Source organism: Indicator indicator, chromosome 17, assembly GCF_027791375.1.
Source record: "Indicator indicator isolate 239-I01 chromosome 17, UM_Iind_1.1, whole genome shotgun sequence".
NCBI classification, from domain to species: domain Eukaryota; kingdom Metazoa; phylum Chordata; class Aves; order Piciformes; family Indicatoridae; genus Indicator; species Indicator indicator.
The window spans coordinates 11,323,046-11,348,866 of record NC_072026.1 but is presented as its reverse complement, the minus strand read 5'-3'; the positions used below and the strand labels follow the sequence as shown (position 1 = coordinate 11,348,866).

Sequence of the window (25,821 nt, the reverse complement as noted above, 5' to 3'; positions counted from 1 at the left end):
GGAAATGTGTAATAGCTGAACTATCTCCAAGAGAATTTCAAAAATATACCTAAAACATGTTAGCCAAGTGCTAAATAACTTCATTTAGGTCCCTTAAAACAGCTATAACTGGGTTTTTTACCCTCTCATATCTGTCTTAAACAGTGTCAGTAAAGTTAATGGAAAAATGGCAAGTAAATTGATGCTAGAACAAATATATCTCTAAACCTCAAGTTTATATATATGCTTTCCATCTTTTTCTGTTATACCAGAGTTCTAAATATGAAATTAGAAATATACAGTGCTTTATTTGATGATAAACTCTGAGAAAAGACTTCATGTGGACTTAAAACTGTTTCACTACCTATGCTTATTTAGTATTCCTAATATTTTTATTAAAAACCTGAAAATAGTAACTTGGAACAGAGAAAAGTTGAAAAGTGTAAGTAATTCTGAGCTATAAATCAATATAGTTACATATTAAAACATAACTTTGCAAACCTTTATATAAGAGGAAAAGTTTACTCATGTCTAGTCTGTTCAAGTCTCAGCAGGTAAAATTACTCACCAGCATAAATTGTCTTAAGAACAGGCCCTAAACGGATTGTAAATAACTTACTATCTACCACACAACAGAATTGCAGTATGTCAGTGCCCACAGATAATGCATTGCATTTACTGTAAAAGTTCTACCATTCACCATACTTTCACAATACCATTTAGTTAGTATAAATGAAATGTATAGCTAATATAGAAAACATAGTAATGTTCTCTTGATAAAATTGTCAATAATTGACTGCATGTTAATTCCAAGCCTAATTATTCCATAATTATTTAAGTGTTTAATAAGTTCTTTAATTAATAGCCCAACCCTTACAACAACAAAATACTCTTTTACTGAGTCACTGTTCGATGCTGGAACCACGTTCACTTTGTGAAGCTTTAGAAACCATGAAACCACTTAAAACTCCCATCCTTTAAAAGCTGTATCACACCTTAATGATAATTTAACTGCATATATTTTAAGATTTGGATAATCAAATATATTTCTAAAGTAGCAGGTGAGTGCCTGGTGAGATAAACACACTGAAACTAGGCAGTTCTGAGAAACCTACTGAAAGCCATGGCAACCAGGCATCTGACCTACTTTTGCAAACCCTTTTATGGTCCCAACTGCAACTTTAACACTCCCAAAATCTGGTCTCATGTCATTAATATTGTGATTAATATATAAAATGCTATAGAATACTACCTCTTTAGCAGGGCTGCATGGCCTCCACTGCTGTCAAACACGCAGACCACAGGTATTTGCTACAGAAATCCACACTTCCAAACAGCAAGCATCGGTACTGCATTGGTATACTATTGGTTGTGGTACTGTTGAAGTCAACGTTTCAGAAAAATACACAGGATCTTTAAAAAGAAGCGTGTAGCTCTGGCCAAGAGAGAAGGAATTGCTTTCAATAACAGTTGAGAGATCTAAGCATTTACCGAAGCTGCCAGCATTTTGCAAGAAGGTGCAACACTGAACATGTGTCTCTGGGGCGGCTCTACCGGGCGGTGACCGAACAGCCGCGATTCTGAGGCCTGAGGAACTCCGCTAGTAACCCAGGCGTACAGGAACGTCCACCAAAGACCTAACAAAGGCAGGTACCGCCAAGCAAAGGCCTAGCACAAGCCAAAACCGCCACGGTACTGATGCGCTGCGGCGCTTTAATAGCCACCCGCGAGCCCCGCCGCGCGTCGCAGAGGGCGGAGCCAATGCAGAAGGACGATGCGGCGGCGCGCGCCGTCTCCCAGGGTACGGCGCGTCCGCGTCCCGTCGTGCCTCGCGGGCCGCTGCGTCCCCTCTGACCCGGGCTCGCTGCTCCACCATCCGGGCTTTCGGCGCCACACGGGGAAGATGGCGGCGTTGCTCCCCGCCGAGTGGATAAAGAACTGGGAGAAAGGGGGCAAGAACGAGTTGTGAGTGTGGGGGGCTTGGCTCGGGAAGACGATGAGGCGCTGTAGGTCGCGGACCTGTGGAGGGAGAGAGGGGATCTTGGGCTTCATCGGCCGAGGGACGTTGGCGAGGGGTGGTGGGGGGGTGGGGTGGCGAAGAGGTGGGAGCGGGTGGGGAGGACGTCGTTCAGGGCTGCGTCCTTGCTGTTGCGGCTTAGGGACGAAACCCTGGTCGGGCGAAGGAAGCAGGCCGCTCTCCTATTTTGTTGGGTCTCCTTTGTCGATTAATAATGACCTCCGCCGCAACTCGTTCCCCGTAGCTGGGCCTAGCTCCCCCGACGCCCGTTGCCTGCGCCCCGAGCGCCCCCTTCCTGTCTCTGGATCAGGTTTATCGGCTGTCGGGCTCTGCTTTAGCCGTCTCCTCTGGGGTAACATGGAGCCCTAAGCGTTTTTGATTGGCGGGCTCCACGGTGTTGACCTTTATATCAGAGGTCTCGGTCCTTGTTCCCACCTTTCTAGCTATTCCGAGGGAACTATCGCTGTATTCTTTGATTCAGGCAAGACAGGATTAGGTAGTCATATACAAGATAACCTTTGGGGTTTGGTTGCATCTTCCCCCACCTGGATTGCAGGTGTGCTGGGAGCTTTCCCTTTTGGGGCTTTCTGTGTGTCTGTTTTAAGTAGTCTTAACCTGTGTTGTCTGCTGTGCTTCAGGAGGTCTGTTCAGAGGGTTATTCACTAGTTTGCCAATTTAGTTTTACAATGTTAGCTTGGAGAATGCATTTCTGGTGTTTGTTGCAACTACAAAACCCTGCAGTTTCAAATATGGGTGTTCAGGGGATCACTTTGAGTGACACTTCTTGATATTCACACTTCTGTTGTTGTTCTTTCGTTTTAAAAGATTGTGCAGCAATGGTAATGATCTTCTCTGTGCATGAATAAAACGGTAGTGGGGTTGAGAAACAGAGGATGTACAGGCTCCCTGCACAAAACACCATTCTCCATTTTGTAGTGACGATTCCCCACTTTATAGCCATGTCATTTTTGGCTTTGAATTGCATTAGAACCATTGTCATGTTACCATGTATGTTTAACATGTTCTGATGTAAATGATACAAGGCAATGAAAATCTCTTCTGTATCTGCATTTCCTACAATAATAAAAGTGTTCAGGAGATCCCAAACAATGCTGAGGTTTGAATTGTATTTTTAATTTCCTGCTTCAGATATTAAGGCAGTAGTCAAATTTGCATCCAGCATGGCAATGTTTATGCAATAAGCACAAAGATCTTTTTATTTAACTTAAATGTTTAGAATTGTCTGGATGAATACAGAAGAATAAAATGTATACTGATATATATATGCAAGAATATAAATGTATACTAATGCCTTTCAAAAATGTAAAACTAGCTACAATAAAACAGGCTGCCTTGTGTATCTGACATTATATACATGTAGATGTAGTTGCTAGCATATCTCTATGGTCGTTAAGTAATTTTTGCCTCAGGAGTCACATATGATTATGATTTTTTTGTGATTTATTCTCTTATGGTCACTGAGATTACATGGAGTTTGCACGAGGACAGAAATTACATAGTTGATCATAAAATGGCAACTGCATTTGTTTGCATTGAATTCTCAGAACTTTTCTGTGTAACAGGTAAGTTGCCTCAGGTTTCGACTATGATAAAACTGATTCTCTCTTCCCCTTAGAGCAGTACTGCCTAACTGATGGGAAGAAACTATTAATCTGCCATGAGGCCAGTAAAACAAATGGTGGGCTGCATTCCTCTATTTGTGACATTTACACTTCATTTGGAATATGGCTTAAATGCAGTTCCAGACATGACTTAAAGATTAGTTTGCAAAACAGGCCATACATTTTAAAATAAACGTGTTTGTGTCTGACTAACAGTTTTTTCAGTGACAGCTTTATAAGCATGTGGTATATATATGAACTTTCTAGAAGCAGAAGAATGTATCTATAGCCGATATGTAGAGGACCTTTTAGAAAACTAAATTTTTGGGGGAATTTCAGTGTGGAACTTTGCATTTGTTTTTCCCTAACTTCCTACCTCTTGATTCACTGGAAGATAATAAAATTACAAAGCTCTCTTTCCAGAATGATGCACTGCAAATATTTTGAAGTAAAAGTTGAATAAATGTAACAATAGTTCTTATTTTTGTTGAGTTATCTAGTACAAATATACGAATCAGGTCTAGGCCACAATTCCAGTTTCAGGGTTTTTGAAGGCAATGCCTTATATTGATAAACCAAGTTTGAAAAGTGGAGAGGGGAAGGATACTGCAGAAGGGCAAAACTGAGATTTCTAGCAAATACAGAAATTGGGGGGGGGGGGAGAAGCTTTGTTTGTTTGTTTTTCACTCTGTGGAAGGCCTGGTCTAATAAAGCCCAAGCATGAAATCAGAACGTTAACTCTTTTCTGGAGTTTGTGTTTTTTTTTAAACAGTGTGGCGGGAGTAACACACTGTTGTTATAAAGTGAAAGTGACAGGGTTAAAAACTTAAAATTAACAGAAAGAAAAGATTAAGTCCTGTGGAAAAAAATACTGATTTGCTGGAGCATGAAATGGCTTGCATGGTCTGACAGGATCAGCCCAAGGTAGTATTTTGGCAGTTACTGGTTACATAAATAAAAGCACAGTTTTATGTTTTGGGGGAATATGAAACTGTGTTGAGGAAAGTAAATTATTTGTTATATTTGCCATTTCAACTTCTACAGTGATTAATAACAGATACATGAGGTAATCACTGTATGTTTTCTTTGAGTGGTGCAGTGGTGGTTTGCTTATGCTTGAAAACATACGGGATTTGTAATATTGCTATAATCCTGAGATTTTTATAAAGAACACAAAACAATAGGGATGTTTTAAAGAAACGTAGTAAGAAAACTGTGAAAAATAACTGTGAAAAATAATGCTCATGTGATGAATTTGTTATGATAAACAATTCTATCCAAAACCCAGAAGGTAGGGATTTTATTTTTCTTAGTCATAATGTTAATTAGTAAGGCAGCCTCATAGAGCTTGGAGTGCAGTGACCAATCGCTTCTTAGACATTGTTCGGAGACCCTGTTCAAAACTGTACATACTTTAATTTATCAACTGATGTGTAAAAATACCTAACACTGATTCGTAAGTGTACATCATGTGGTACTTTCAATAGTTCTTAACTGCCAAAACTGTCAGTTGGTCAGGATGTGGTCATCTATCTGTCACATTCTATTTTGTTCAGACTCTTCTCTGTATAAATACAATTAATAAAATTAATTCTTTTTTTGTACTGCCAGATACTGTGTAGAGATTGAGTTGGAATCTATGTGTGACTGCTTATGCTGTTCAGTCAAGATGCTGTGTAGACCTGTATATGTACACTGTCTTTTGTAGTAGAATTGTTTTGTGTAGTCTTCCACAATAAGATGCTGGTCTATGACCGTAGCTTGTGTGGACAGCTATAATGTGCATACAATGGCAGGCACTGATACCTTTTTTCTTGTTTTGCGATAAACGCATTGAGGACCCTTTGGAGGCTTGAATAATGTACTTGGCTGGCAGCTTATGCAGTTTGTTAAGCCTCAGGATGTACTGAAGCAACTTAGCGTTCTATGAATGTGAAATTTTGAAACTCAACAAATACATGCAGTGTTTGAAAGATTATTTCCCTTGCATGAGGAATGCCACAATGTTGAGTTAAAAGGGCTGAGGGTCAGGAAAACAGAGTTCAATTGTAGTTTTGCCATCCTTACTGCAAAATGAATCTGATTGTACTTTCAACTCAACTAGAGAGCTACCCACACCAGTTAAATTACGCATATACTTAAATGTTTGCAGGCACGTGCACTTTGTGATAATTACCCCCATATACTGTGCGTGGGAATGTAATGGAGGATATAGGTCATTGTGTATGAATTGGGAGGCTTAGGGTGAGTCTCTGGCTCTGATGTGAAAGCTTGTTCAGTAGATGCTCAGCAGTGCTACAGAATCTGTTTATCCTATCCATCCAAAACAAATCTAATTTTGAAATTTTGATTTACAGAAATTGTTCTGTGATTTTTAAAAAAAAAAATGTTCTAGGTTATCCTGTTTTTAAATTGTATTTTACTTCTATTACACAGTTTCTCTTCAGGTGAAGAGTTGTATTTTTTTAGTAGAGTAGAAAAGTTCTCCATCCTAAGCTTGCAGCAATGAACTACAAGAGTAACAAAAGTTTCAACCAAGCTCTGAACAGACAGTTTAGGTCTGTTAAACTGAAAAGGGGACCTGATAAATTTCCATTGTCCTATGCAATGCTTAAAGGAGGAAGTTTTGTAGCTTTTTTGCCTTGATTAATTGTACTAATACTGAGGTTTTTATTCTTGTGAATGCACAACTAGCTGAGACTAGATGAACTAATCTCAGAGCTTGGTGGTACTGGAATGGTGGGCTTCAGCCTTGCCTTCATTCATGAGGGCTCTTTTGCCTGGTGCTTTTCTGACCTTCTGGTAAGCTGCTTCAACTTGCAAAGATGGCTGAAGACTTGTTTTCTGACCAGTTTTCTGCCAGGTTTGTCAGTTTAACTGATTTAACTGACATGAGGGCTAGAACTGCATCACCAAGAAGGGAAGAAATATCAGTGAATGTGTCCATTTCCGCAGCAAGCAGCCATTAATTCAGCTCAGCTCTATTGCCTGACACCACCTTCAGAAAAGGTCACCCTCCTTTGGAGATAGGAGTATCTGTATGGGAGAATATAAGCACAATTACTAATTTAAATCCAAAGAATAATACCAGCATCTTCCTTTCTACTACCAAAATTTTCCCAGGTAGACTTTCACAAAAAGAAAATACTTGCTTTCCTCTCCCGACCCTAGTTTAATAATCCAGGGTTTTTTAATTACAAGTATAAAGCAAGTTGTTTTAAAGACTGATCTGAAATAGGATTTCTTGTTACATTGATCAAACGGATTTATATCTTAGAGTAATATGAAGTTGATAGTAGTGTTTTGGCATCACTGGAAAGGGAACTGGAAGAGGTTAAAACTCTTATTTTATATTAAGATGTACTTAAATGAACTCTTCAGACCAAGTAGACAACCATGCCATGTGACATGGTTCAAAGTGCACATCTCAGTAGGTACTTTTTTTTTTTAACCAAATGTTTCACTTCAGTTTTTTTTTGTATAGAGGGCTTGGAAATTAGTGCCTTTTTGGTCAGTTCTGTGTGGAGAAGTAGTAATGAAAATGTAAGAAAATCTGGCTTGGATCAAATTGGTACTTTTTTGGGGGGGAAAAATATTGATTCTTTTAAGAAAAGTGCATCTACCATTTATGAAAAATAAATTACCTTTTCCCCTGTCTTGCTGTCTCTCTTCTCATTATTTCCAAGTACATTGCATTCTCTTAAATAGCATTTAGAACCTATTGGGACATTCCATTTTTTTTTTTTTTTTGCTGAGCTTGCATGTTTCTGCTGATTATGCTATATTTGAAACTGCCTATTTTCCAGTTGTCTTTAAAGGGTACTTTCTGCATATGGCTAATTTGGTTGAAGTAGGTTCAGGAGTGACTAAAATTGAAAGCAACACAACAGGTCTTTGCAGCCTGTAGTGGATTTTCTTCATGACTAGAATAAGTAGAATTCTGTTGCTAAGACATTACATGTTAAAATGTTTTGTACTCTGGAGTTTTATTGTAGTCATTGTATTTCTGTAAGAAGCGTTTCCTCACCGGTTAACCACAGTAGGTTATTGCTAGTAGTTCTGTGCTTCTTTTCACATAATAAAATTGCTTGGTGTTCTCACTTTTCTGTGCGTGCCAAGTTAGGAAGAATATTTTTTTAATTATGTGATATACATGTGTATGAGATCTGTTGGGGGTCTATTATTCTGTTGTGTAACTTTTTTGAATTAGCATTTACTCTATGAGAATGTAGTCAGCCATTTAAATTGCCCAGATCTAGGGTTATTTTAGCCAGAGCAATATAAAAAAAGCCCCCAAACATTTATGTGCTAATATATAATTATTTTTATATTGGTTTTTCCAATATTGTTTTAATATTTCTTTTATTTCAGTGTGCAGCTATGTCGTGCGCTCAGTGAAAACAAAAGCCATGATAGCATGGTTTTCAGAGGTAAGTTGTGTGGTTTTTTGGATTGTTTTTGATGAATGAAAAATAAAAGCTGGAAAAGATTGATCATGGTGCCTCTGTGTGTCTGCTTAGAGCATTCCTGTATGGTACTTATTAACGCGTGCTAAAGGTGAATATGACAGGTAAAAAAGCAGTAGCAGCATGCACAGCTAGGTTTATTTTCAGATGTCCAGGTGAAAGACTTCTTAAATAGCAGTGAGTGGTGCTGAGATGATTAGTATTTGGTCTGTATAGTAGAAAATTGAATTTGATTCTGCAAACTCAACATAGAACTAGATTTTATTCTAAAAGTTAGATACATGAACACATATATGCAAGTGTGATTTTATACTGCAGGAAAACTAATTTTTACAACAGCAAAAAATGAATCACTTATTATTCAGGAAAGCTAAATCTCTGTTCCCAGAGTTTCGGAAGAAATGCTGCCAGATGATCTCTGTTGTACATAGAAGTCAGTGATTTCTGTTTGCTGTTTTCTTTTTCTTTGTCCTTGCTGTCAGGTTCTAAGAGATCCAGTGGGAATGACTAGATAGATATATGCAGTGGAGGAAGTAATATGCAGTAGAAATAGTTTAAATCCTTGTGGTGATGGGGAAAAAACCCTGAAAATATGAATTATCTGGAATGAGGTATAATAGATACTGTCTACAGTTTGAATCCATATGACCTGAATCCAGTTGTGAAAACTTCACTGGCACATGAATTTCTGCCTTTTAGTGCCTGAAAGACATTTATTGAAGTCCAGTATACTACAAACTTACGGGGGCAGGTCAGGTTTGTCTGCGTACCTGTGAGCACAACACAGAGGCATGTCTGATGCTGCGTTTATAGATTCATCATAAATTACTAGATTAGGTACTGCCACAAACTGTCCTCTTGAATTGGCCTTCAAAGTAGTAGTTATATTTTGCATTGAATTAATGGCTAAATCAATCCTATTTGAGTCTTCAGCAATTAGTGTTCTTTGTCAAAGGCACTGTGATAGGTACAATTAAACTGTCCATTTAAAGAATAAATAAATATGCTTTTAATGCATCTACAGTGGTTTGCAGTCACCAAGTTAGTGAGTACTTTATGTAGCTAGTATCTGTAACTTGTATACCCATTGCAATTGTTTATTGAGCGGACCACATGGTACAAGTGCAAGGTGAGAGCATGAGGGTATATTATTTTCACATATTAAAATATGGCAGTATCTAAGAATGATTCCTTATAAGTTTACTATAGCTGTTTTTGCAACCATCAAGTTCAACATTTCAAGATTTTTCTCAAATGTAGTATCTCTGTTTAGTGTTTCATACTAATACAAGTGTTTGTAGAACAGCATTCCTGAGTTATGGCGGACTTGCTTTAAAAATAGAATAAAATCCTTCTTAAGCATTTTGTCTCCAATTAAATTTTACTTTCACCTAGAGAAATAGTTTTTGAAAGCATGTCTGTGATGAGATATTAAGAAAAAGTACTGTAATGTTTTCTGTGTATAGTATTTTTACATATACATGTATATAAATGTCCTTAATACTTGTGAGTTGTAAGTTAAAGGTCTTTGTTAAACTCAAGTTATGTGCAGAGGACTGTAGTTTCTCATCCCATTTTACTGTTCTTCCATAACTCTAGACAAAGTGGATCATCTCTTACTGTCTGCTTGTGTGAAGTCTTAGATATTGATGCTCAAATTTAGTCTTAATCAGCACTAATAAAGTAATACTCCTCATTGTTAAGAGAAGTGTATCCTCTTTAATTGCAGGATGTGTGAAGTCTACAGCATTAATGTAAACATTGCTGTACAGGTTAGACCAAGGATTACCTAGTATGTTCCTTAGTCATCTGTTTTCTTTCAACAGACATCCAACAGGCTTTGTATGAGCTTGCATACCATGTTGTCAGAGGAAACTTAAAGCATGACCAAGCTTCTAATGTTCTTGGTGATGTCATAGTAAGTACAAATTTCTAATAATTGCATACATAGTAAATTAGTTTTATAAAAGTAGGAGTGAAAATCAAATAGACTTGCTTTTCCATGTTGAAAAAGTTGTTCTTGTCAAGTTTTTTCTCCATTTGTGTTCAATCAAAATATATGTACTCTGTTCCCCCCCTACTTTTTATGATGAGGAATAGCTGTATTAATTTTGGCATAAATTAAAAATTACTTCATTTGTAAGGGCATGTGAAGACGTAATATATTTCATTTGCTTATACAGCATGTCTGTAATGCCACCTACTGGTTTTTATAATTTACATCTCACAGTGTGGCAATGTGCAGCGTCTGCCATTTTACTGTTGAGAGGTCCAAATCCCATAACTACCTTTAAAATAATGAATGAGACATATTTTTTGTTTGAAAAAATGCTTTTTCTTAAAATGCTTTGAATAAATAAATTAGGAAGTATTTTCCTTCAAACTTCTAAAGTTACAAACTGTTGGCATTTCTTAAAACAAAATAAACAAAACCCTCTCAAAACCCTACCCCCCCAAACAACAAAAAGCCACCAGAAAAAACCAAAACCCAAAACCAAACTGAAAAACCCACAGAAAAATAATTTAAGTCTTCTGAAAATACTTTCTTACTCTTTGCAAGTTCTTAGATTGCTGTTTAGAACTGTATAGAAGCTTCAGAAAAAACAGGTCTTGCACTGTTCTATATCAGGATAACATTTTTATTACATTAAAATGCTATCTTATTTCATTACATAACAGTATTAGTTCTGCACTTATATTAGATATTAGTCAATAAATGAATGTCTTCATTATTTCTGAATTATTAATATATTTAATAATTATCTGCATAATTGATCTGAACTTAATTTACAGTGAAATGTTTGATATAATAGAATAAGTGTTTTTTAAGTCTGCTTATTGGAGTTTGCATTCACTGAATGTGATCCTTTTCCTTCTTAGGAATTTCGGGAAGACATGCCTTCCATTCTAGCTGATGTGTTCTGCATATTAGGTAAATTCAGCACGGGTTTGGATAAATCCATGCTTGATGCCTTTGCTTGTTGAGTTCTTCAGGAAATGTCATTGAATCTGTAAAGCATGACCTCTTTACAAAATATGTGGTGATTCTTCTTCAGTGTGTCTGCATCTCAGTTCTTAATGTCTCTCCATTCTGCTTTATTCTGTTAAGAGTTTCCACAAGTTTAACTATTAAAGGCAGTAGGAGTCAGTCTGCCAAGGGTAAAGGTGCTTCCTTGGAAGGATGTTGAATGTTGGTTAATGGAATCAGTGACTCAGCATAGTTGCCATTCTTAAAAGCATGTTAGATAAAAGTTGACTTACTGGTAGGTAGATCCTCTCTTTTCAGAATATATTCTGTATAAATCTGTACAGTCCCTCTGGGTGAACTGGTGCTTGTACAGATTGTCCAGAAATGTAAAGACAGATGACATCATTTGCCAAGTTACTATCTGCCAACTGAGCAAGCTTTAAAGATGCATACTTCACATCCTAGTAATAACTTCTGGGTTTCTGTGTTGTAATGTTGGTCCAAAGCTTTTTCTCTTAGGTTCTTAGAATAGTTAATCTAGTACGCTTTCTTTCAGACCATAGTTTTGTTTGCAGTGTCTGTCATGTTCTGTGTGTCTCTGTTTTTTAAACAAATTTCAGCAAATTCTTTTGACCTGGTCTTCACAGATCCTGGTTGGTTCTGTATACTGAAGGACGGTGGTGTCTTGTGTGCTGTGACTAATTAAGTTTTCATATGCAGCCTCAGTTCTGTAATGTCTAAATGACAAGTGTAGACTTTTATTAATAATATTTCATTCTGTGCACTTGTATCATCTTTTTGTAATAATTACTTTTTATAATGCTGTATTACACTGATACCCCTTTTTGTTTTCAAGATGGCTTAGAAAAATTAGTTGCTTCTCGAACTACCTGAATAGCTGAAACTAGGATATCTACCCTTTTTTCCTTTTTTTTTTCTCTTTTTTTTTTTTTCTTCTCCTTCCCTTCAAATTCCTATGTAGAAAAATGATGTGCCTCCACTAGTAGCAGAGAAAGGTATGGCTAAAGAGCTAGATTTCAAACCTTGGGATAAAGGACATGTGACAATTTCTTACTTGTTTTTAATGAGTTTCCTCTAATGCTTTTCCCTTTAAACAATATCTGTTAATATCAGGATTTTCTATTTTTCCTAATGTCATCATCTTACAGTTGATGTTTCAGTAGATGACAGTTTGGGTTTATCTACTTAGCCATTTTATCTACTCATCCATGTTCCCTGAAATAATTGTTTTTCTGCAGGTTCTTTGGGTTAGAGGCTTGGCTGATAGGACACAGACTAGTTTGCCAAGTCTGTTTCCTCCACTGCCACACTACCACATCATTTGTTTTCATCCTGTTTGGAGGCTTCTTTCTCAAATCTTTGTTGTTGTTTTCTCTATGGGTTTGCTTTTTCTATGGATATGTATGTGGGATTTCTGGTGTGTGGATTGCTTGGTTTTGTTTTTGTTCTTTTTCTGTAATGTCTGCCTTGCATTCTTTTACTGAGTTTCCGCTCCTTTTGCAGCTTCCTGTAATGATGTTCTTTTTAAAACTACTTCAGATAGGTGTGTTTCCTCAGCCCATTGTATTATGGGCTGTCTTCCCACGGGAGTGAATTTATGAATTGCATAGTTGAGAATGCAAAAGAAAGGAACGGAAATACAGGATCATAGCTAGTGAAGGAGTGCAGTAAATGGTAGTTACTTTATAGACACAGGGAAAGAGACTAAAATGTTATGTTGGATCATGTAGTGTTTTTCATCAATTTGCATTGGTCTCCTTTTGGGCATATTACTGATTCTTAATGCTAGACCAAATCTTACTGCAACAGAAAGAAGAACAAAAAAGCTACTGTGTCATTCCTCTGGCTTGTTTTACCTTTTCAGGAGATTTGTGGTTGTGTGAGAATTGTCATCCATATACTATGTTGACCTCAAGGTAGATAAGTAGCTGTAAAGCATGGCAAGAAGCTGTCATGGTGTAAATAAGCCTCTTTACCTTGTTTTATCTTTAGCATTTGTTAGAATAGTTATAAAAATTAAACTCTTCCACAAGTAGTGACTTCCTTTTTCCTTTTATTCCATCTTCCTTTATTCCAGATATTGAAACAAGTTGTTTAGAAGAAAAAAGTAAGAGGGATCATTTTACCCAACTGGTATTAGCCTGTTTGGTAAGTTTCTTCAAGGTGCTGTTGTATATAAATCTACCACTGTAAAACTCCAGTTTTAGTTAAGTAGTTCCTCTTTTTTCCACTTTTGTGTTTGAAGGAGAATGCATTTCGTATCATGGCATGTCATGACATTTGAACTTTTTTTGGGTTGTGAGAATGCATAATATGTAGTCTAAAGCGATCATCACATGGTTTCTAGGTCTCTGTAAGGTACAAATCTGATACATGTTTTTGATGTTTGGTGGTTTTGGTTTTGTTTTTTTTTAGTATCTTGTATCGGATACTGTCCTAAAGGAGCGTTTAGATCCAGAGACACTAGAGTCATTGGGACTTATCAAGCAGTCTCAACAGTTCAATCAGAAATCTGTTAAAATAAAGACAAAACTATTGTAAGTTTTGGGGCAAGGGTTCTTTGGGGGAGGTGGTGGAAGGGATAATGGTGTAATTAGTGTGGTAACAATGTGTTCTAACAATGTTATATGTTTATTTCAATACTCGACTTTGTTAATGAAGTATGCTTTGTTACACTTTAACTTGTTATTGACAAAAGAACCTTGTTAGTTCTCTTAATTTTTGAATACTAGAGAGAACTAAAAAGTTGTTTAATGCTACTTATTGCTGTAGCTTTTGCTACAGTGCAGATTAAATACTTAATTTTAGTTGTGATGAATGTGAGTTTACAGAGTAAGAAAATTATTTTTGTAGTGTCGGTTAAGCATAAACATTTGTTTTCATAAATGTGGTTGTATTCGTTTTGGTGAGTGTGTTTCATTTTTGTCTCTGCATCCAGTGTTTCAGTCTCAAAGACTACTTGAATCTAGAATCAGTCCTTTAGCATGGACTGTTACAGAGCAGTGCTCCAGCACGTGTAAGAACGAGCTTTACTCTTAAGTATGAGCATAATCTTGCTTTTAAATGGTGTGCATTTGAAATAAAAGAGCTGGATTTGTTTCCAGAATGCTCACTATCTTTGTATTCAATACTGCTGTCTATAATATTTTGCAATAGCTCAAGTTGATTGCAGGTTCTTAATGTGTTCAAAATTACCATTTGTATAACAAATTTAATACTTGTAAAAACATAAATAAAATTCACTGTGAACATGTGTTACACAACAGTTTAATTTCTGTTTATTTCCAGTTACAAGCAACAGAAGTTTAATTTGTTAAGAGAAGAGAATGAAGGTTATGCAAAACTCATTGCAGAACTGGGGCAAGACTTATCTGGAAATATCACCAGTGATTTAATCCTTGAAAATATCAAGTCTTTAATAGGTAAGGAATTTGAAGGATTGCAAGAACAGATTTTCCGGCATGGTGTTATGGGTACTGTTTGGGATCATTTGTGGATCAAATACGTCATGCAGGCATGTAGTCTGATAGTAACTTTCATATTGGTGGATCACCTTGGGTAGCATTACGACATTTGGAAGTTCTTGTTTCTGTGTCAAAATTAATTTTGGAGATGTTGCTTAGTTCAACTTAATTTAGATTCTGAATTTGTGTTACAACCTCAAAGCTACATGCTGTGATTTTGATTCATCCAAGAGTATTTTTTTGAGAATACACTTGTTACCTCTTAGCAGGCAAATCAGGAATGTAACCAAGTAATGCTTTTTGCTGGTTTAAGGTACTTACATTTTTTTAGTCTTGAAGAAGTTGAACAAATGATTCCTTATAAAGAGAAATGAGAAGTAATAAATGTTGTTCCTTTATCTAGTTCTGATTGTGATTTGTCCATGTTTCTAAATTTAGTCTTGCAAGAGTGTCACAATCAAAGTTGTCACAGAATACATTAAAACCAGGCTATGTCTGTAATTCCCCATGTTTTATGCTTCTTTTTTGAATAAAGAGTTTTATACAATGTACTGATACTTGTACCAGTGCCTGTTTCTTGTGGTGGCAGTGCAGTAATAGTCAAAAGGCTAAACTGGTATTTTATAAAAGACAAATTTTCCATCTGTCACAGAATTTTGATAAAGACTGTTGAATACTACTTATTTTGGAAGACAGCTAGAGAAGAGAAAGACTTTGATAATTACAGTAAATAATACATATTCAGTTTGAGGAATTTTATAAGAAAATATTTCTCTTCTGGAATTTTAGGAATTGTGAATAGACTTCATATAAATTGTCAGTTCTTTTAAAGTACTGACTTGCAGTAGCTCCTGGTGTAGTGGAGATGGTTTTTGGGAAGGACGGACTTGATGCAATATGTATTGGCATAGTAGATGTGCCTGAATAAAACTTCCAATGGCACAATGAAAAAAATAGTCTAGATGTGGATTCTTTTGATATAAGTAATATTTCTGTCTCAAGTGTCTCCTGGAGTTTTGGGGAAGAGTTTATGAAGTAAAATACAGATACGATTACAACATTGGCTTAATCTGATTCCTCCTTACTCTTGCTCCCCTTAAAATAAACCGTTCTCCCTAATGCTAGCATAGCAGTAGTACTGGATTGACAGCACAGTATAAATGGATGGATCAGGGTCTAGCTCAAACCAGAACAATTTTTGGGGTGTAAAATAATAGGGCTGGCTGATAAGGGCGATGGCATGAATATATGTGCTGGCACAGGACAGAGGAAGCAGCCCTGCCTTTTGCTGGCTCTGCAGTATAAGCGAGGCTGGGTTTTGACTTACTAAATATTTGCCTTAAGATGGTAATTTCTAGTTTTTCTGTAACCTGATTTAAAAGTCTGGTTTAGTATCTTTGGCTAGTTAAATATTCAACATAAGTCAAAATGATTGATGCTCTATTTACAGATAACTCAGATTATTTTTGCTGTAGATAAATAGAACTCAACTGAAAATAATTGATTTAAACTAATGCATTTGGGATTTAGTAACAGAATTAAGGTTCAAATTAGCAATGCTAAGCTTTTCTACTCTGTCCTTCTCCACTAGGTTGTTTTAACCTTGATCCTAACAGAGTTTTGGACATTATCTTAGAAGTTTATGAATGCAGGCCTGAATATGATGACTTCTTTGTACCACTGATAGAGTCTTACATGTACATGTGTGAACCTCAAACTCTATGCCATATCCTTGGGTTCAAATTCAAATTCTATCAGGTAATATATCCCCTTCCTTAATAATTTGTTTTGATGGTTGGTTGTACTCAGTGTTGATCTGTAGTTGGTGATGAGATTTTTGCTGCAGGTATTTCGTTTTACATAGAATTTAATTTCTAAGTTGTAGAATTCCAGTGTTAAAGGCAATGATTTCATAACATGAGTGGAAGTCTCTAATGTATTTTAGAGGGGAGTGCCTAGTGTTCTTCAAGACAGACATCTGAAAACAATCTTTGATTCTCTGGATTTGCACCTGTGTAATTATTTAAGGACTAACATTAATGAAGAGGTTGTACCTTATAAAAAAAAAGAAAACCATGTTTGCAAGGGACTCATGGTTGACGTTTGATAAGACGTTCAGGCTTTTTTTAGATGTGTGGTTAGGGATTGCATACAACCACCAGAAGATGTGAATATAATTGAATGTTTTGTTTCTGAAAATTCAGATTGTGTATTGCAATTAAGTCTAGTGGCTTTGGAGTAGTAGCAGTTAATTACATGATAACAAGGGGAACTGTAAGTTGATGATTCAACTGAACTTTGAGTATTTTCTGTTTCATGGCTTTTTCTCTTAAATTTGCAATCTTGTCCTTTTCAGGATCCAAGTGGTGAGACACCTTCCTCCTTATATAGAGTTGCTGCTGTCCTTTTGCAACATAATCTCATAGATTTGGAAGATCTTTATGTTCATGTAAGTGACACATGTCAAATGTCAAAACTAAGGGAATTGCAATACCTCTTTATGTTCAATAGTTCTTAAAATTCCCAGCACTTTATAATGCCACCTGTTTGTATAAACACACACTGAAGTATGAATGCTGAGGCACTTCCGTTGACTTACCTGTGTACCTCCAGATTGTTTACCTCCTGCCTGAATAGGAGATAGGAGTTAAATGCCTGAGTTACCTTCCTTAAGAACTAGACCCTTTGAGTGTTTTGCTTTAGAAGATAGATTTTTTTTTTTAAAAAAAAGTGGTAGGACAGTCAGCTCTTAACATTCTTTGTTTAGTTTAATAGTAAGATTAAAAAAATACCCTCTTAAATATTCCTGAATCTGCCTCTTATTCCCTTTTCAGGAATTCTGACCATTTGTTAGGTTAAAGAGGAAAATGGAGTTACAGGTTCAGATTTAATGTAGTCTGACAGTCTTATCGAGCAACCAACATACCAGTTTGAGTGCTGGTAAACAGAGTGTTACAGTTACCATAATAATGTTTCATTATACTCCAGTTTTTAATTTTAGAATATCCATGGTTATTTTAAGACTCTTGACTGTTCTACTGAGACCAAGGAAATGAGCTTTAGTTACAGCTGTGGAAATGTTGGAATGTAGTCCTGCCATCAATTTGTGTGGCAATTAATAGCATTAGTCACAATCTGACTTGTTAATAACTGTCTCTGTCTTCATAGGAGTGTTTTGGCTACAAATATGTCAGGTGGAGCACAAGTAGGAGTTCGTGTCTCAGATAATCAGTGTGAAGGGAGGAATGCAGGATAATAATGCCAGTTTAAGGAATGTTTTTAAATGTACAAAACAAATGCTTAGGCTTTGGTCTGTACAGTGACCTGTGCAGTCTCAGCCCAATACAGATGTGGGCATGTTTTCTGACAGTGTCACAGCTAGAATGGTCCTGGCATTTGTTTATACTGTTCACCTTCATCATGTTCATTCTCAGCCTCATTTTTAATCTACTTTTCCAGAATTGCTGTCAGTCTATTTGTCTGTCTTTGCATGTTTGGGATGGGATTTTTTCCCCCGTCTTTTCAGTTCAGGCTTGATTTAACTTGATGTGAGAGTTTCAAGAAAATAATTGGTGTGTAGGTGTGAGTCTTAAGTGATATATATCATGTGGTTCCTATACAATAGCAGTTGTCAGGATTATCATTCATATCAAGAATGTGCTCCGTCCCTCCCTCCCCCTTCCAAGCCTGTAAGAACTGTTTTTGATTTGCGTGTATACACACAGGTATGTATCTATCATCATGGAGATATAATTCACCCCTTGAAATTCCTTCCACACTGGGTACTGCTTGGTGAATCTTAGTAGGTTACCTGTGTTTTCTAAAGAGAAAAGAGTAGCTCTAAACCTTTTACCTTTCGAAGTGGGATTCTTTCTTCCCCAAATTTCTCTGAAATTGAGAAATTCTACTCTTTTCTCTGAAGAAGGTTATGCTAAGTCTTTCCTTCTGCTGCTGTTATTTGGGAGGGGAAAAAATAGTAAAAATCTTTCCTTGCTAAAAGCAATAGAGGATTACTGTATTTGAGGTCATGACTACAGTAAGTTTTGTTTACTTATTTGCAGTTATTTTAAGCATGATTTTAGGAATTGAAATGAAGTCTGGCTTTGCCAGAAAAAGAGCTTTTTCTCTGTCTCGCAACTTGACCTTTTAATTTTAGAGTGTAAGATTATCTTCTTTACCTTGGACATTCCTCAAGTACAAGACACAATTTTTATCATACTAGGTATCTGTTATTGTGAGATGTTTTTTAAGGAACTGATATTCATGTGTTTAAATTTGGTAACATTTAAATAGTATTCTATTCCTTTAAAATCAAGTGCAATGAAAGTGTGTGCCTAAGTAGATTACCTGATTTTCCTTGGTGATGAATTATTGTTTCCTTTAGAGTTGGTGAAAATGTACTCTTTTGAATATTCACATTGTTTTAAGGCACTGAATGTGTGTATGTGCATAATTGTCACCATGTAGCTACAGCCAAACGGTAAATTGAGAGAGGAAGGGTACTGTATACAAGTAATGGTTGTGAAGAGGGAGGTAGGAAAGTGTTATTTCTCATGAGTCCTTGGTTCCAGACTAGTCTGCTAATTATTTACTTCCTTGTCAGAATGGTTGTGGCAAGGAGAATTTCTAAGTAGTAAGATTATCTGATTAGTAACAGGGAAGGACAAATTTCTGCTTCAAGCTCAAGTGGTAAATAGTAGCAGTATGCAACTTTAATTTTCAGATCTAATGTTTGTTCTGTTGTGTCTTTTTTAGCTTCTTCCAGGGGATAATACTATCCTTGAGGAGCATAAGCGAGAGATAATGGAAGCCAAGCAAATTGTCAGAAAACTTACAATGGTCGTCTTATCCTCTGAAAAGACTGAGGAAAAGGAAAAGGAAAAAGAAAAAGAGGAGGAGAAAACTGAAAAGGTGTGTGAATAGTTTCCGTTCCAATAGAATTATGTAAAGTTATTGGAAACTAAACATAATAATTGCCATGAAAAAAATGTAATTTTTTCTGAAACAGACAGATATGTACTTATTGGAAGGATTGTGTCTATCCTGTGATTGTGCTTCTGTTATGTTAAATGTGTGAAAATGCATGGTTTGGAGGCTGTTCTGAATCTCCCTAGGTTTGGTGGCTTACTAGGTTCAGTGGCTAATTACTTTCTTGTTTCCATTTTGGTTGTACAGGCCCCACTAAGTATGTCCCAGTATTCATACACTTAAGTCTTAACAGCTTCTGTTCTTAATTTTTTGTAATTCTGGGTTCATTGTATCAATCTATTTTGCCTACTTACTCCTATTTTACTGTTCTACTTTACCTTGACTGTGTGCATCTTTCATCCTCTTTCTGTTTTTCTTGCCTAGTTGAAAAGTCTAATTTCATTTTCTTGCTTCAGGCAGCTGATACAGTCACTGTTCTCTGGCTCTCAATTACAGCCACATCTGCTGCTTTAAGTTCCTGACCTCCCTCCCACGTATTATTTCAATATCCCCTTTGATTATACCAAGTTGCTTTGGCTCACCTTCTCTGCAGTCAGTGGGGGCTGGCTGGTACTCTCTGAAGTGTGTGTGTCATCACGTCCTGGTGGAAAACTGGAATCTTGACAGGACATGGGGAGTGTATATATTGCACGTAATGTCAGAAGAATTAAGACAGTTTTTATGGCTAAGCTTTGGAATTAAGAGCTGGGGAATTTTAAGCTCTAGCAGAAACTACAATGTTTTTCTGAAGGTTTACAATGGCAAATAACAAGGTTTGAGCCTATGTGATGGGGAAAATGGAGAGCTGTACTTAAAAACTATTTCTGTGGCTCTTTGCCTGTTGTTATGCAATACATGCTGATTCTTGTAGAGCTTGTTTCTGTGTTTGCATTTTTATATGTGATTATTCATTGCAATTAGTGCATTATCTACAAGTGAAAGCTGTGACAGGCTAAATTTGAGTATTTTGTATTCAGATTGCAACTTTAACATACAGTTTTTGATACAGTACAGTGGAGTAAATGCCAGGATAAGGAAAACAGTGTTTAACCATTACTTACTTCTTTCTTTTTTGTTTTTTTAATCAACAAAATGCTTATTTGGTTAAAACTTATTACTGTCTCATGCCTCAAATATAAATTATTTAGTATGGAAAAATGCATCATCTGCTTTTGCCTTTTAAGATGCATTTGTCATAACCCAAAGGAAGGGCTAAGATTTCATTACTGTGTAAGTCCAACATGAATATAGAATAGATCTGTGCACTTTGTTTTGTTCCAAAGTTTTCCTCTGCGTGTTGTCGTGTACTAGACTCCTATTTTCAAAAGTATCCAAAAATAGTTGCTAGTTTTGTAAAAAAGTTTTAAAAGAAAATAAAAATCCATGCAAACTGTGGAACCCCAGAAGCATCTGTTTTGTAATTAATGTTTGTTCTTGTCAGTCTGTCATTTGTTAGGGTGATTGAAGTAGAACTATTTTTTTTGCCTTAAAACGCTAAAATGGTTTTCCTTAGACGTGTAATCTTTCCCCTGTATAACCATCATTTTAGGCTTCTAATTGCATACAGCTAGTTTGCAGTCACTATTGCTGACTGTTAATGACTTACTAATAGACTTGTACCATGGGGACCAGACAAACCAATTAATAATGGTAAAATATATCAATACCAGATGCATGTAAAAATGCTTCAAGGCACAATCTTAATCATAAACTTCTGTTTCCTCCTACCCTTATTTTGTAAGATGGAACATTTGGGAAATTTCCTGTAGATTTATACTTAAAACTAGGCTTTTCTAGACTAGATGCTAATGCAAAACTTATGATACAAACTAAAAGGCAAGTAAAAGATTTAGGTTTGATGTTGTGGTTGGTTTGGGTTTTATTAATGATCTGAATTTGCAAGAGAGATACCTACTTTTAAATCCCGAACAAAACACAATGCAAAAATAATCTCAAATACTTGCATTGTTCTTAAAATGTCACGTAAAAAAATAAGGTCCAATAGATTGTGTGTTTTGAAAAGTACGTGGTCAGACCTGTGTCCAACGGCTTAATAAACTTCTGTCTTGGACTTCATGTTTAACGTTTTTCTTTGACCCAGATACTGGATTCTATGTGGACTTGTTTGTTACTACTTTTCAAGTGTGCTTCTTGTCTAAATATCTAGCTGAATTTTATTTTAAGCATTTTATTACATATTTGGAATACTGGATTTTTTTCTTCTAGCTCTGCATTACAGCTGAATGCAGCTTAAGGAGAAATACTAAGACCACCTTATGGATATACTTTTTCATTAATTGTTTGTTATCTTGCAGCCTCCTGACAATCAGAAGCTTGGTTTATTGGAAGCTTTATTAAAAATTGGTGATTGGCAGCATGCACAAAGTATTATGGATCAGATGCCTCCGTTTTATGCTACTTCACACAAGTCGATTGCAATTGCCCTTTGCCAGCTTGTACATGTGACAATTGAACCTCTGTACCGCAGGTAAAGTGAAAAGTAGAATTCTGTTTTTACACTGGAGAAAACTGCCATTTATTTATGAGCACGAATTCACTAACATCCCATTTGTGTTGATACATTTATTAAAATTTTCACTTCTATTCCATCTGAAATTTTTCACATCTTATTTTCCAGGGTTGGTGTACCTAAAGGAGCTAAAGGATCACCAATTTCTTCCTTGCCAAACAAGAGAGCACCAAAACAAGCAGACAGCTTTGAGGACTTGAGAAAGGAAGTGTTCAACATGCTTTGTTACCTTGGTCCTCATCTCTCGCATGATCCCATCTTATTTGCAAAAGTGGTGCGCCTTGGAAAAGCATTTATGAAAGAGGTGGGTATGACAGAACAGCTTGTCAGAACTTGAAAAGTTCCTCTAATGTTAAAAAATGCTCAAGCCTTACTAATGTGTATATATTCAAATACTGAAACATAACATATTTCTTTGTTTAGGACAGATTTGGAGAGTTATTTTAGTTTTTGATAGATTTTATAATCAATAAACATAACAGACGTTTTAACAATTTAAGGCACTTCTGGTTTAGAACCAGGAATATTTATTGATAACTAATCTGTTGTTACGGCCTTCATCTTTTAAAAGGTTATCTCTGTGTGGCTTTTTTAAAAAACAAACAAAGCAACCAAGGAAAAACCCAAACATGATACTAATTGCATGGAAGCTCTTATATTGTTTGAGTGACGCTATTTTGCATTATTAGAGTGGAGAACAATAACTCAATACACATTCAGTACTTAAAATAGTACTTTCTATTCCACCAGTTAGGTTACTTGGGAAGTAGGGGGATGCTGCATCTTTTTGATTGAGGTGTCCCCCTTTTTGCTCATTAAAATGCTACTATTCTTGAACTTATCAGTGACACATCTTTGCATGCCACTGAGGGTGAGTTCAATATGGAGACTTAAAATGCCTTATAGAGCCTTAAGTCACAAACTTTAGAACTAAAACAGTTTCTTGAGATTTGTTGTTGGCTTTTGACCATGTCTTTACCACATATACTGAAAGATTTGTAGTATGACCTGTTTTAAAAAGCTGCAAGTTAAATTTATGTTCTTAACTCCCTTGTAGCTGAGGCTGCTTTTCTGACAATTTGCTACTTGACTAGTAGTTCTTGTTGTGTTTTCAAGTCAGCAATAGAAGGGTTTCAATTTAATGTTTTTTTTTAATATGGCAGCCCAGAAAAACTTTTGAATTTGTAGTCTTAAAGTTTTTGAAACAATTTTAATAATTATGAAATGCAAACAACACCCCATTCATGCCCCTCAACTAAGAAATCCCTTTTTGTTACCTAGCCTTTTATTTTAAATGAAAAATTTTAACTCTGAAAATTGGAGAGGTTGGTTGATTTAGATGGTACTGAAAGGGATATGTTCAGTTAAATATCGTTTTTTTCTTAAAACTATTTATTTCAACTGCAACTAACAAATACTGGAATGTTCAAAACTGATGTGCCACCTGAGGGGAAACTTCCATGTCCTGCTGTACTTGATGCATAGCTAAGAACAGAGATAATTCTTGGGATTGAAGGTCTTTTTTTCTAACTTAACAGATTGTAGCAAGAGTGTTTGTTCTTACCAGGTTCCAAGAAGCAATGATAGAGTTCTGAAGAGTCTTTGTAATAAACCATAACTTCAAGCATTTTCATCATCCCCTTCTTCCATGTTTTTGTAGAAGATAGAATTTCACATCATCTTCTCATCCAGAATGGTTTCCCAATGCCTCATACTCTTGCTTTACATCATGTTGATCTCCTGCTGGCCTGCGAAATGATTAGTCTTTGAGTGATATGTTATATTGCACTGACAATGCAGATAACTTGGAAGTCATCATTCCAAGGGAGTAATTAATTTCACCGCTGTCAGCACACTGTTAGAACAAATTTCTCATGAATATCAGTTACTTAAGGTTTGTGAGGAAGCCCTTGCTTCTTTGTGGATGCATACAGTAGAGTAGTAGAATGGTGATCAATGGTTGGTTATAAGAATCTCTTGTGCAGTTTTACTATATATATATATCAATATAATAGTTTACTATGTTTCTGACAAGAATGAGCAACATTTTAGCTATTTGCTCTAGGTTGGAACTGTGAAGAAATTCATCAGTGACAGAATGGTTAAGGTAACCTAGGGAAAGTTATTTTTAATGCACTATTGCCATCAGCATGTTCTAGTTATGAAACTACATTTAACACAGAAGAAATAACTGAGGTGATTTGACTGTAAGTTAACCCATACAGTAGTTAAAAAGTTTACTAACATTGCACTGCAGCTTTTCATGCTCAAGTGTACCATTAAAATAATTACGCACTTACTGGTGTGACAACTTAATATGTTTTCTGTGGTGAGTGGAACAAAAAGAGACGAAAGAAAATACGAAGACTAGAAGTTCGAAAGAGTATTGCTTTAAGAGAAAGATGGGGAAAATAACCTAATTATCAACAGCTATAGATTGAAAGTCCTGGGGGGGGGTTAGATATAAGGTGAGTGCTAAAAGCATTTTTCCCCCTTTCTCTAGTAAGAAAATTCAGTATTTCATATAATAGTAAGCTGCCTTGATATTTTAGTTACTACTTCTATTTGAACAAAAGTGTACAAAGTCCCTGTGTGTGTATGTAAGCAATGCATTTCATCAGTGCATTTGAATTGCTGTTCATAACTATTTCTATGCTGACAGATCTGGAAAATTAAACATTTACTAGGCATGTGGCTCTTCAGGTTTATGCTTTTGCTGAGGCAGCCTTGTTCTGGAACTGTTATGGTAATTATGCTACTATTAACTTCATTGTCTTTGTTGTAGTTTCAGTCTGACGGAAGCAAACAAGAAGATAAAGACAAAATGGTAAGTCTGTTTTGGAGGAAGGTGATTTTATGTGAGGCTGTAAATTGTGACTAATTGTTTGATAACTGTACATACCTTCTTTGTGGGGTTACATTCCAGACTTGTCTTGCTAGGCAAGTTTGAACCATTCACAGTGGGGGGTGTTGCATTTCTGTCCTATTTTCTTTTTTCTTCTTTCTAGCCCACGTTTCTCAAACCTAAACTTGTTGAAAACTTGAGTACTTTGCTCAAATATCTTACATAATATGCACAGCAAATAAAACATTGGCATTATGTGTGGTCCATAAATAATAAAAGACTTATGATGGGAGATAGTTGTAATTCCTCTAGATCTGTATTATGTGTTTTATTTTGTATTTTATCAGTCCATTAAAATGTGCGATTTGTGTGGGTCTGCACTGCATGCATACCATTGCCTCTAATGAACTTACTTGATAGTTACCTTGAGTTTTCTGTCTTGATTTCAGGAGCTACTGTTTAGCTGTTTATTGAGTATTACTGATCAAGTTTTACTTCCATCTCTGTCTTTAATGGACTGCAATGCATGCATGTCTGAAGAATTATGGGGAATGTTCAAAACATTTCCATACCAGTACCGGTGAGTAGAATAATTTGTTCCCATCCTTTGGAAGTGATGTCTTAACTTGTCAGTGCTAAAAATAATTTTCCTATATAATCTTTTAAGGTACCGTCTTTATGGGCAGTGGAAGAACGAAACGTACAATAGTCACCCACTTCTAGTGAAAGTTAAAGCTCAGACTATAGACCGAGCCAAATACATCATGAAGTAAGTTCTTTAATGAGTAATTATCAACTGTGATACAATGTATTGCATGTCACCAAGTGATGGAGAAAACTAACTTTGCAAATACATTCCCTTTTAATGATATATTTAATGTACTGTGAGTAAAACCTGTCAAATAAATTAGGATACAAAAAACTGGTCATCAAGGGTATTT

At 36.1% G+C, this 25,821-nt stretch overlaps 1 protein-coding gene across 1 annotated transcript in view; it reads left to right on the top strand.

The window, feature by feature from the left end:
• Positions 1–1,878: 1,878 nt before the first annotated feature.
• The window catches only part of THOC2 (THO complex subunit 2), a 49,067-nt gene continuing 25,124 nt past the window's right edge, over positions 1,879–25,821 (top strand). The window contains exons 1-15 of the mRNA XM_054388803.1: positions 1,879–1,944; positions 7,990–8,048; positions 9,911–10,002; positions 10,965–11,016; positions 13,151–13,221; positions 13,489–13,610; positions 14,362–14,495; positions 16,129–16,295; positions 16,894–16,986; positions 19,293–19,448; positions 21,821–21,993; positions 22,144–22,339; positions 24,821–24,862; positions 25,330–25,460; positions 25,548–25,649. Coding sequence (XP_054244778.1) covers positions 1,883–1,944; positions 7,990–8,048; positions 9,911–10,002; positions 10,965–11,016; positions 13,151–13,221; positions 13,489–13,610; positions 14,362–14,495; positions 16,129–16,295; positions 16,894–16,986; positions 19,293–19,448; positions 21,821–21,993; positions 22,144–22,339; positions 24,821–24,862; positions 25,330–25,460; positions 25,548–25,649 — 1,652 coding nt within the window. The 5' untranslated portion in view covers positions 1,879–1,882. The remainder of the gene's footprint in view (positions 1,945–7,989; positions 8,049–9,910; positions 10,003–10,964; positions 11,017–13,150; positions 13,222–13,488; positions 13,611–14,361; positions 14,496–16,128; positions 16,296–16,893; positions 16,987–19,292; positions 19,449–21,820; positions 21,994–22,143; positions 22,340–24,820; positions 24,863–25,329; positions 25,461–25,547; positions 25,650–25,821) is intronic.